Raw genomic sequence first — 12,606 nt, 5'->3', positions numbered from 1 at the left:
CTTTGATTATATATAATCAAAGGTATTATTTAATATTTAATAAGTAAAATTTATTATTTATTAATAATTTATTTTAATAAATCAATTTAATAAAAATTATTGTTAGATGGCGCTATGTTAGTATTCTTGAATTTAAACAAATGTCAAAATATAAATAAATAAAATGACAATTTTTTAACAATTTTAGTAAAGACAATTATGTCATGAAGATATTTTGTTAATAATTAATATTTAATCAAGATTTTTTTAATTATTATTTAAAAATAACAATTCTTTTGAAAAAAACCTTATGAACCACAGGGATTTTAACACTAATTAAAAATTAGGTTGGCACAGTTTTGACAATTCAATTTAATACGTGTACTGTGTTCCTGTCATCCACCAAAATATTTATTTATTTGCCAAAAACTGGCAACAACCAGGTAATTATACTTTAAAGAGCACTTTTTTAAATTAATCTTTTAAAAATACCAACAACCACTTGTCAACGTTTCCAAACCATTAATTTTTTGGCCATTTAATCGCAGATAGTACCCAGTATGTGGAAGGGTTTGGGACAAGACCCAGGGGGGTCTACAGGGCCAGGACCCCCAAATGTTCAAGAATTGGATGATCTCAAAGACCAATTCGAGCAGCAACAACTTTTAATTGCCCAGTTAAAGGAGATGTTGCGCAAAAACGAACAGGTTAATGTCACACAGGAAAAAGTTGAAGCTTATGCTTCTACATTAACAAAAATGAAGGCGCGCGCTAATAAAAATAAAAAAGAAGGGGGTAAAGAAGGGCAAGGAACAGGGAAGAAAGTTGAAACCCCCGCAAACGAAAAAATAGACAAATTAAGGCAACAATTAGAAGAGAATAAGTATGTTTTTTTTACTGTTTAAAAATTAAGATTTTTAAATTTCTTGTTACATTTAGATTAAAATTAGCCGAGCGAGATAAGAGTCAAAAAGGTATTGAAGAGATGGTAACTCAATTAAGAGCCCAGTTTGATGCTTCCCAATCATTAATAAGTCAAACACCTTTAAATCTATCGTTTGTCGAAGTAGACATAAAAGATTATTCACCCGAAATGACATCACAAGAATTATTTAACATCCTCACCTTAAAAGAAAAAAAATTAACTGAAATGTCGGGTAAAATCCAAAAATTAGAAGCAAATGTTTTGGATCTTCAAGAAAACATTAAAGAAAAAGATTCGGTAATTGATGCTCGAACCAAAGCAATAACATTAATGTCTGAAAATCTGAGTAAAAAAGGAAAAAACACTTTAGATGCTTTGGATGAAACCAAAATGCAAATGAGAAAAATGCAGGAGAATTTTGTCGATATTGAGCAGCAAATGAATGATGAAATTCAACAATTAAAAGAGGAAGTTGCTGATAAAGATATTGAAATTAGTCACTTAAACGATAGAAATAATTATTTAGAACATATAAGAAAAGAATTAACATCTTCAAATAACGAATTACAAGATAAAGTAGATAATCAACAAGAATTGATTGAGAGCTTCCAAAAGGGTGATTCCATAATTGAAAAATTACAAGAAACCATTAAACAACTTGAAAGTGACAACAAAAAACTTCAAAAAACTAATGAAACTGATGAGTTATTAAAATTAAATGAGAAAATTACTGAATTAGAAGGAATTATTAAAGAAAAAGAGATCCAAAGTGAAGAAGTTCAAAAAACTGTTCAAAATCTTCAAGAAAAATTAAAATCTGTGTCTTTATTCGATATGGAATTAAAACCAGAGGATGATTTGGTGAAATTAAAGAAACAACTCGATGAAAGCAACAAAAACATGATTAAGGTTAAAGCCCAACATAAAGCTAAGATCAAAGAATTAAATAAGAAAATCGATGGTTTTAAAAAAATGGGGGATCATAATGTTGAAATTGTTAAATTAACCGATGAAAATTTGAAGCTGTTGCAAAAAATTGCAGAGTTGGAAGAAGAAAAAGGTGGTTTGCAATTAAAATTGATGGAAACATCAGGTGGGAAAGGTAAAAAAGGTTTTTATGTGAAGTATATGTTTGTGAATGGTTAAATTTTTATGTTAGTAACTTTAAATAATTTTTAGAATTTATCTGGAGCGGTTTTATTCGATTTTTTCGCATTTTTATATGGTACAAATTCATATAATTTGTAAATAGTTGTTTTAAGGTTCTTTAAAAGAGTGTTTTTTTATTTGTATCAACACTCTGAGGATATTTAACATCATTGTCTTCTAAACTGAATGGAAAATACTAAGATTAGAGACCCATTTGAAGTTTCAGAAATTTATCTTTTATAATTTAAAAATTGCGCGCATTTAGCGACAATTGTTTACAAATGTCAATCAACTCTGCCAAAAGTATTGGGTAATGTTAGGATAGGTCAGTTTTCTTTTGAAACCCCAATTATACTGTGAAGGAATGTTAGGATAGATCAGTTTTGTTTTGAATCACCAATTATAGCATGAAAGAATGACAGTTTTCTTTTGAACCCAAATTATATCTTGAAGGAATGTTAGGATAAGTCAGTTTTATTTGAACCCCCAATTATAGCGTGAAGGAATGTTAGGATAGGTCAGTTTTGTTTTGAACCCCCCAATTATAGCGTGAAGGAATGTCGGGTTTTCTTTTGAACCCCAATTATAGCGTGAAGGAATGTTAGGATAGGTCAGTTTTGTTTTGAACCCCCCAATTATAGCGTGAAGGAATGTCGGGTTTTCTTTTGAACCCCAATTATAGCGTGAAGGAATGTTAGGATAGGTCAGTTTTGTTTTGAACCCCCAATTATAGCGTGAAGGAATGTCGGGTTTTCTTTTGAACCCCAATTATAGCGTGAAGGAATGTTAGGATAGGTCAGTTTTGTTTTGAACCCCCAATTATAGCGTGAAGGAATGTCGGGTTTTCTTTTGAACCCCAATTATAGCGTGAAGGAATGTTAGGATAGGTCAGTTTTGTTTTGAAACCTCAATTATACCGTGAAGGAATGTTAGGATAGTTCAGGTTTGTTATACTTTGACTTGCATCCTTCTCCCAATCATCACCCAAGTCCTGCCTCAATCCCCTGGCAATCCTTGTGAATATATATTTATTTATCTCTTATGAACCTCAATATTAACTTGATTATAACAATTTCTATCTCCCTAAATAGTTACCACATTGAGATAAGTTTTTGATCCTCTAAGAATTAACACACTAACTACAAAAGACAGCTTTTTAAAAAATGCGAAAAAGTTGAGTATAGGCTACTCTAGTTCACATTTTTATTGAAATTTTATTTTAGAAACAATTCCGCTTGAAGCCGCCAACGAACTCGAAAGACAACTCACAGAGCTCTCTGAAATCCTAACTTACAAAGATAACCAAATATTAACACTTTCCCAAAGTGAGTTTTTATTTTATTTAACATTATAATTAGTGTGAAGTAAAGCAATTATAAATTAATGCTAATATTTTTATTTGTAAGCTAATCAGTAATAAAACTAAGGTAGTTTTAATTATTTTTATGTTTTTATTGATTATTGTCTTTATTTTTCTATTTAAAGGCGTAGAAGATTCCAACATTAAAGTAAACGAGCTTAAAGAAAAACTTGAAGGACTTTCACATCTACAAAATGCCCAAGTAAAATCTGAGATGACATCAATTCATTTTGAAGAACAACTTGATAAATTAGAAAGTGAAAAAAATGATTTATTGGAAGAGAAGAAAAAATTGGTGGAGGAGCATGAAAAGTTAGAGGAGAAAATGTCCTCAATTACAAAAGAAAAAGAGGAAATTTCTTCAAAATTAGAAACTTACATCCAAGAAAATATTGAGCTTATGGATAAACTTGAAAAATTAAGCGCCGAAAAAGTTTCTAGCGCTGAAAGTATCGAAATTGTTGAAGGATTAACACAACAAGAAAAGCTCGAATTAGAAGCATACCAAAAAAATACAAATATTCCAAGCGATAATAAAAGTAGTGCTGAACATCTTGCTGAAAATTTAGAATTAAATGAAAGCGTTAATCAACTAACAGAAGAAACATCAGAACTTTTGCAAAGAATTGAACTTTTTACAGTCGAAAGGAGAGAAGTAATGGAAAAAATGGAGCAATTAACGAATGAAAATAATCAATTAAATATTAAAATAAAAGAAATTGAGAATAATCGTGATGTTTTAGTTGAAACTTATGAACAACTTCAAACTGAAAAAGAAGAATTAGACGTCCATTTACAAGAATTAAAAAAAGATAAAGAAGGTTTAGAAAAGATCATTCAAGAATTAAAAAGCGAAAGCAAAGAAATCGAAGAAAATAAACCAATTAAAGAAGAACGAAAACCAAATAAAAAATCGAAGAAACGTAATCCAAAATCTCGATCTCCTTCACAAACAAAGGAAGTAAAATTGGATGTTAAAACGGAAGAAATTGATTTAAAATCTCAAAATGATGATTTGAAAAAAGATATAGAAGAGTATAAAATGTTGATTGATATTCAAAAACAAGAAATACAAGAATTAAAATTGAAAATAATGGGGCAAGAATTTATAAACAGTGAAAAATTGGATTTAGAAGCCAAGATGAGTTCATTAGAAATGGAATATAAATCAATTTTAGAAGAAAATGAATCACTTCGAATCCAAATTAAAGAAAACTTTGAAAAAGTACAAGAAAAAGATGATATTGAAGCTGAACTTCGCGAAGCGAAAAAGAAAATCGAAGAATTTGAGCGGAAAATATCCGAAAATTTGGATGAAATTGAAAATTATAAATCCGTTTTAGAAGAAAATAAAGTGGAATTGATTTCGTCTTCGAATCAATTAAATGAGTTACGAAATGAATTGGAGGTAAAAGAAGATGAGTTAAAGAGTCATATTGAAGAAATTCAACATTTAAATTCGGTTATTTCTGATTTAAATTTAGCTGTTAAAGAATTAGAGAAAGAAAATGAGAATGAAAAGAGATATGATGAGATGAGTTTGGAAGTAAATGAATTAAAAAATGTTTTAAAATCAAATATTGATCAAATTAATGAGTATGAAGAAGAATTAAATAGAAATACTGAAATAATTAATGAGCTTCAAGTCGAGATTAAGTCGTTAAATAATAAGATTTTGAATACAGAGCATTTACTTGAATGCAAAAACGACGAATTGAGAGGTGTTGAAGAAATGTATGAGGAAAAATTAGGAGAAATTTCGAAATTACAAAAAGAACTTGAGTTTAAAGATAAAAATTTCCATGAAACTATTGAAATGTTAAAAAATAAATGTTTAAGTTTGCAAAATCAAATAACAACAAATACCGATTCAATCGAGCCATTTGAAAAGAAAATTAAAGAACTCGAAGATCGAAATAAAGAACAATTGGAGAAAATGAAGAAAATTGCCGCTAATTTGAAAAAGAAAACGTCTCAATATCAAGAATTAGAGTTAAAATATAATGAGGTTACTCAAAAATTAGAAAATGAATGCAAAGAAAAAGAAAAACAAAAAATTGATTTAGAGAGTATGATTGAAAATCTTGAAAGAAATATTTTTGAATTACAAGAAAAAAATAATCACCAAAAAGATGAATACAACAAACTTAATGTTGAATATAATGCTTTAAAACAAAAATCTCATGATACAATTAATAAATTAACTCAACAATTGTTACAGGTTGAGAATCAAAGTCAAAGTTTACAAATTGAGGTTGAAAATTATCAGAAACAAAGTCAAAGTTTGCAAATTGAGGTTGAAAATTATCAAAAGCAAAGTCAAAGTCAAGAATTAGCATCAATAAATGTAGAGGAAATGAATAAAAAGGATGTTTTAATACAAAAATTAACTCAAAAAGCTAAAAGCTTTAAACAACAAATACAAAATTTAACCAAAGAAAATGAAACTTTAGAAAAGCAAAAATTGGAGTATGAAAACTTACAAATTCATACAAATGCTTTAGAAATGAAAATAAAAGAAATGGAATTATTTATTGAAACTCAAGATGGTGAATTAAACAAATTTAAAGAAAAAGTTAACAAATTAGAGCAAGGGTTGTATTCAGTTGAAGAAAGAAGGATGTCTTTGGAAAGAAAGGCTGTTGAATTAGGAGCTGAGTTAGAAGAAAAAAATAATAAATACGACGAGTTATCCCAAAGTGAAGATATTTTAGAGAAACGAATCGAATTTTTGATTAAAAACGATGAAATCATCGAGAAAAAACTACAAGATGCAATCAATGAAAACGAAATGTTAAATAAAATCCACAAAGAAATGATTTCGGAAAACGAAAGTTTACAAAATTCGATTAAAAATTTGCAAATGAGTTATAACGAAGTTTCCTCAAACAACGAAAATTTCGTTTTCTTAGAAACAGAAAACGTCCAATTAAAACAAATAATTGCGAATTTAGAGAACGATAAAAAACATAACGAGCAAATAATTTCTTCTTTAAAAGAAGACGCCGAAAAAACCGAATTTGAATTGCAAAATCAAATCGAATTTTACAACAACGATCATAAAGTTTTAGCGGAAAAATGCGAAATGTTTAACGACCAAATAAAAGATTTACAAGAGTATCAAATTGTTTTAAACGGGGATATCGAGGCTTATAAAAATAAATTGGTTGAACAGCAAAGATTTATCGATGATAATCAAAGGGTTATGGGCGAAATTAATGAGAATAATCAAAAATTATTGGAACAAATCGAAAATTTTAATGTTATAGTTGAAGAAAGAAATAAACAAATCGAAATGTATCAGGAAGAAAATTCACAATTAATTATGAAACTCGCGAATGAATCAGATTTAAAAAGTAAAATTGAAGAATTAAATGTTGAAAATGAAAATCTTAATTTGCAATTAAAAGAATTACAAAAATATGATGCTACAAATAATTTGAGTACGTTTACTTGGCCAGGAACTCCTCAAAACGATTTAATTTTGTCTGAGAATGTTGAGGTTTTATCAACAAATCCTAATAATAACATTAATTTAAACGAAAACGAAGAATTATTAAGTAAAATAAAATCCTTGGAATTTATGCTTTTTAACACTGAAAAAGAAAAGGAGGAGACTTTAAAGCAATGTGAGGCGTTAAGCGGGGAATTAGCTAGGTTGTTGTATCTCCAAGAATCTAAAACATCTTTAGATGATCAAATATTACCTCCAGAAGAAACTTTAATTACTAATAAAGATGTATCCGAATTAAAATTGGTGGAGTTCTCCCCAACGAAAGAAATTTGTGCTGAATCAACACTTCCAGTTGTTGAAGAAGAAATCAAACCAAAAACATCATATTTATGTTATCCTGATAATTTAGTAACGGATACTTTCGGCGAAAACGACGACGGTTGGGGTTTTAGCCCAGAAGAAGTTAAATTAGAACAAGAACATCTTCAATTATCAACGTCGCCCCCACAAAACGATCAATTTCATAATCAAATTTTAACGTTGGAAGAAAAAATTCGCGTTTTGGAGCAAGCCAGGGAAAGACATTCGGAAGAGATACGATTATCACAACAAAAATCGGGGAAATTAATGAAAAAATTAAAAGAATTTAAGGTTAAAAATGATGAATTAGCAGCCCAACTTAGCAAAAATAAATCAGATGATTTCGATGATTTAAACACCGCGATTGAAGATGAATTAAAATCGCAAATATCTACGTTAGAGAAGAGGATTAAAGAAATTGGCGCTGAATTAGAAAAAGAAAAAAATGAGAAAGGGAATTTGTTAAAACGTGTTGATACTTTAACGCTGGCAAATGAACGGCTTGTTGATAACAAAGAAAAACATGAACTGGAAATTATTTCGTGGCAAAATAAAACGCGGGAATTAAACACGAAATTAGAACAATTCCAATGGGGCGAAGACGAAAGTCCTAAGAAAGTGGTTATTCCAGAAACATCGTCTAATATTGACCATGAAAACTTAAAAGTACAAATTTCTGAACTCACTGAGACTATCAAAGATTTAACGTTGGATAACGAAGAGTTACAAACGTTGTTAGAGGAGCAAAGAAGTTTGCGAATAGCGGCCGAAAAGGCTAAATCGATTGAGCCAATTTCTGAAAATATGAAATCAGAATCTGAGTATTTATTAGTTGTTAATGAAAAAAATCGATTAAACGAAGAATTACGAGAAAAGAATGAAAATTTGGATTATTATAAAGATCAGATTTTACAAAATCACAAATTAATTGATGAAATTAACCAAAAAGTTCAACAATTACAACTTGAAAATGAAAATCTTGATGATTTAAAAAGAAATTGTTTGGAAAATCAACAAATAATTCAACAATTGCAAGAAGAGAATGATGATTTAAAAAGAGTTTGTTTGGAAATTGGGTCGTTAAAAGAGGAAATTTCGAAAAATCAACAAATAATTCAACAATTACAACAAGAAAATGATGATTTAAAAAGTGTTTGTTTAGAAATTGGGTCGTTAAAAGAGGAAATTTCGAAAAATCAACAAATAATTCTGCAATTACAACAAGAAAATGATCAATTTAGAGTTTTAGAAGAACAAATAAGTATGAAGAATGCACGAAATCATGATATAATTAATGAAAATATCAAAAGAATTGAAGAGTTGCAACAAGAAAATGATGATTTAAAACGAATGAAAACGGAAATGGAGTCATTAAAGGATGAAATTTTGCAAAATCAAGAAATAATTCAAAAATTACAAGAAGAAAATGCAAAAATTGTTAAGAATTATGATGAAGAAATAACTTTGCTTAAAAATGAGTATGATAATTTTAAATTGCAAAATGATAAATGTGATAATGAGAATGTTATTAAAAATTTAAATGAGGAAAAAGAAAAATTAATTGAGAAGTTGCAACAACAAGAATTGGAGTATGAAAATAAGTTGATGATAACTTCACAACAATTAGTTGATGAATGGATGAAAAAGGTTGATCAACGCGGTTATGATATTGCTGAAAGTTGGAAATTGCATGTTGAGGAGCGTGAAAATGAATTTTATAAAACTGAGCAAATTTTAAGGAAAGAAATAACCGAATTAGAAGAGAAACACAATATTTTAGTGAATGAAAATAACGAGTTAAGAAAAAACGTTGATGCAGAGATAAGAAACGAGGTTGATAAAATTTCAGCTTTACAATCGCAAATTAATGAAAAACAATACTTCATTAACGAATTAAACGTTGAGTTAGAAAAAAATAAAGAAGAAATTAATATGTGTTTAACAAAAATTAACGAATTAAATCAAGCTTTGATCGAAAAGGACCAAAAAATCGTTGAGCTACAAAAAATCGACGAAGAAATTCAACACGAATCGATTAAATTAAAATCGGACGTTGAAAGTAAAGAAAATCACTGCAAAGAACTTGAAAATGAGTTAAAAAAGTTATCTGAAAAAACTCAAATTGAAATTCAAAATTTAAATCAACAATTAATTCAAAAAAATAATATTAATCAATTAAATAATACAGAAAAAGATGATTTAAATATAAAATTAGAAAATGCATTTAAAGAGATTTCGGAAAAAAATGAAACGTTAAATTTATTAGAGCAACAAATTTACGATAATCAACAACAATTATCATCAGCAAACACCCATCTACAACAGTATTATCAACAAATTGAAATATTAAACGCCGAGGTACAAAAATATTCCTCAATGAGCGACGAATTCTCATTAAAAGATATCGAAATAACCAAACTAAACGCGTTATTAAACGAAAAAGAACGCGAGCACCTTGAAATAATCTCAAACAAAGATCGCGAAAATTCCAATTTAATCCAAGAGTTATCGTCGGAAAATGAAAGCTTAAAACGGCGATTAAGTAATTTAGAGACTCATTACGATGAGATTTTATCCTCAAAAGATATGGACATGGAAAGTTATAAGCTTCAACTCCAAGAACAAGTTAATAGAAATAATTTGTTATTAAAAGATCAAGAGGAGTATCAAAAGATCCAAACTGAATTGGCGCTAAAAAATGCTGAATACGATGAGATAAAAAATAAATTTGACGAGCAAAACTTATTATTGGAGGAGGAACAAAAGCAATTAGATGAGCTTCGAAAAATAATTGAGGAACAAGTGTTTAAAATACAAAATTTGCAAAAAGAACTTTACGAAAAAAGTCAAAGTTACGACTCATTAATTGCGGAAATTGATTTATCACACACATCATCAACAAATCAACCAATAATACAACAACAACCACAAATTGAATCAACACTTTCAGATTCGGATGATTTAAATCAACTCGTTAGTCGAGCCGAACTTGATTTGGCGCTTTATATGTTACACCAAAGAGATGTTCGTTGTGAAGAATTAACCGATGAATTAATGCGACTTTTAGAAGAACGAGATACTTTACAATTAAAACTTTCGAACGCGCTTCGAGAGCGGGAACAATTAAGGGTTAAATTTCATCAAGATGAAGCGGAAACGAGTACTTCACTAACCACTTTGGATTCAACGCAAAGAGATGTTAATATTGTTCAAGATGTCGAAAATGTTAATCCTTTAAATTCAAAGTTATCCGAATTAAAAACGTTGAGTTATAGTAAAGATAAATCGGTTTTGGATGAAAAAGAAAGAAGGAGATATCAACAAATGTCCATCATGCAACAACATAGAGATGAAGCTTCTAAACTTCCACCAGAAGCTGCAGCTAGACTTTTAGATGCAAATTATACGTTATGTAAGTATTTATTTTATGTATAAAATAGTAAAATCATGATGATGAAGCGATTAAATTATCCACAGATAAATTAATGATAATAATTATTTTTTTTTTTTAGCTCGAGATGTTCAAAGTCCATCAAAAGTACTATTAAATTGGTTATGGGGTCGTAGCACACCAAAAGTGGATGATATTTAGTCAATTTCGACTTTATACAAATACAACTATGTGCCTAACTTCAAAAGAATAATATTATAGTTTTTAATTCGTTTTATAACTTTTTGTTATTGTGAAAGTAATCCGTTTTTGTGATGTTTCTTAATTAATTTACGATTGTATGGTTATAAATTTGTAAAATTATTAAGCGATAAGCGAGATAAAGTGCTGTAAAAATAGGTTTTAGGAGAAACGAGGCAATTTTTATTCTTCTCAAAATAAAAAAAAATAAAAAAGGCGCCCCGTTTCGAGAAAATTAAAAATATGATGATTAAAGCCGAGACTACCTTGGGAAAGGCATTTATTTTTGTTTTAATAAACGTAAGGTAAATATTTATCGAGTTTTTTTTGTGTACAATATTCTGTAAATAAAAAATGGGTTATCTTAATTTTTTGTTTTAAAGAACCTCAAGACTTGTTTTTTAAATAATTCCTTGAGAAGTATTTTTTTGGGAAGTACAAAGCGAAATTATTTTCTTTAATTATAGATTTATGAATCATCGACAAAATCCCGTTAAAATTCTAGATAGAACCCGCATATTTTCACGTTTTCGAGTTAATGTTTACAATAATGTCGTTAAGTATAATTTATATTCTTGATAGGATGAATAAGTGTCTGGTTTCTGTATAAGGTTCATCAAAAAAAATGACACGTTTAGATAACAAATTAGTGTTTTATAACACGTGTTATAACAACTTTTTTGTATTTATCTAAATTTTCCAAGAAAAATAAATGGGGAAAATCGAAACATGTTTTGACAAATCTATTAATTATCACCAAAGTATTAATTTAATTAGGCTAAATTTAAAGCTAATCAACTTTTTAAACATCACTCAATCTACCGTTATTAATACAAAATTATTAGATTTATTTATTTTAAACATTCTTAAATGGAAATATTTTATTATTTACTTTAAAATATTTCAACAATAGAAAACAACAAGCTTTTATATTTACCTTTAATCAACTTAAATAAATATTTAATTAATTAAATTAACCAAGGTAACCTAAACTCAGCTTTCTTGGTTTTTTTAATAAAAATGAAGATAAAAAATATTTTGATTGTCACTATATTAACTCAGTACGAATAAAAATGTGGAAAAGAATTTTATCAGTAAATCTAACATTCATAATCTTATGACTTATTTCATTTATATAATAGAGGTGTCACAATTGGAGGAATAAACTTAAACTGGTTGTATGCAGCAAAAAATTCGACAAATCTTTGTGGCTAACGCTGCTAGATTCAGTTTTCACACGGAGCTCCTGATAAGGAACTGATCAGTGACGCAAGTTTAACTAGTTTACTTTGAATCACTTCCTATGTAATCAAATAGGACATCACAGCAGGATGAGTGACCAACAACTCAACCTTTTGTTCGTGGAAGAAGTGGAAAAAAAAGCGATTTAATATAATTTTCAGCTTCCAGGTTTTGTAAAACTGTTTAGTTTTTAAAACAGGGTTGGGTTAGATTAGCTTGGGTTGGGTTAGACTGATCACTGCTCGTTTGGACGTAAAATACAGAACACGCTAAGCCACACATTTTTTGAATGCCACAAATTTGAGGGAGACCGTAAAGATACGAAGGCAAAGACTGGAAGAAGAATACGAATTTCCATACTAGCAGAACTGCTGGCAGGAGACGAGGAAGAAATAGAAGAGAAGAGAAAAAAGAGGGGGGAGGGAAGGACCTAGAAGAGGAAGTAACCCCAGCTAGGGCAACTTAAGAAACATGGAATGATGGAAAAATGTGAGAGGAAAAGGAAT

The 12,606-nt window shown here is 28.8% G+C and overlaps 1 protein-coding gene across 3 annotated transcripts; it reads left to right on the top strand.

The window, feature by feature from the left end:
* Window positions 1–318: 318 nt before the first annotated feature.
* Window positions 319–11,226, top strand: LOC111423751 (lava lamp). Of its 3 annotated transcripts, XM_023057078.2 has the most exons (7): window positions 319–422; window positions 528–862; window positions 919–2,006; window positions 3,277–3,378; window positions 3,539–5,667; window positions 5,710–10,639; window positions 10,740–11,226. In XM_023057078.2, exons 2-7 carry the CDS (start codon window positions 540–542, stop codon window positions 10,817–10,819), a joined length of 8,652 nt encoding a protein of 2,883 aa, XP_022912846.2. In that variant the 5' UTR covers window positions 319–422; window positions 528–539; the 3' UTR covers window positions 10,820–11,226. The 3 variants fall into 3 exon arrangements, with proteins under 3 accessions (XP_022912846.2, XP_022912845.2, XP_022912847.2); XM_023057077.2 differs by having other exon boundaries at window positions 3,539–10,639; XM_023057079.2 differs by lacking the exon at window positions 3,277–3,378 and having other exon boundaries at window positions 3,539–10,639.
* Window positions 11,227–12,606: the final 1,380 nt, after the last annotated feature.

The sequence above is a fragment of the Onthophagus taurus genome, chromosome 11 (genome assembly GCF_036711975.1).
Source record: "Onthophagus taurus isolate NC chromosome 11, IU_Otau_3.0, whole genome shotgun sequence".
Classification (NCBI taxonomy): domain Eukaryota; kingdom Metazoa; phylum Arthropoda; class Insecta; order Coleoptera; family Scarabaeidae; genus Onthophagus; species Onthophagus taurus.
This window is presented reverse-complemented; position numbering and strand designations above follow the sequence as displayed.

Coding starts and splice junctions, on each gene's coding strand:
- LOC111423751 (XM_023057077.2), top strand. CDS start 540: ATGTGGAAGGGTTTGGGACAAGACCCAGGGGGGTCTACAGGGCCAGGA. Junction 863..918: donor CAACAATTAGAAGAGAATAA/GTATGTTTTTTT, acceptor TGTTACATTTAG/ATTAAAATTAGCCGAGCGAG. Junction 2,007..3,276: donor GGAAACATCAGGTGGGAAAG/GTAAAAAAGGTT, acceptor ATTTTATTTTAG/AAACAATTCCGCTTGAAGCC.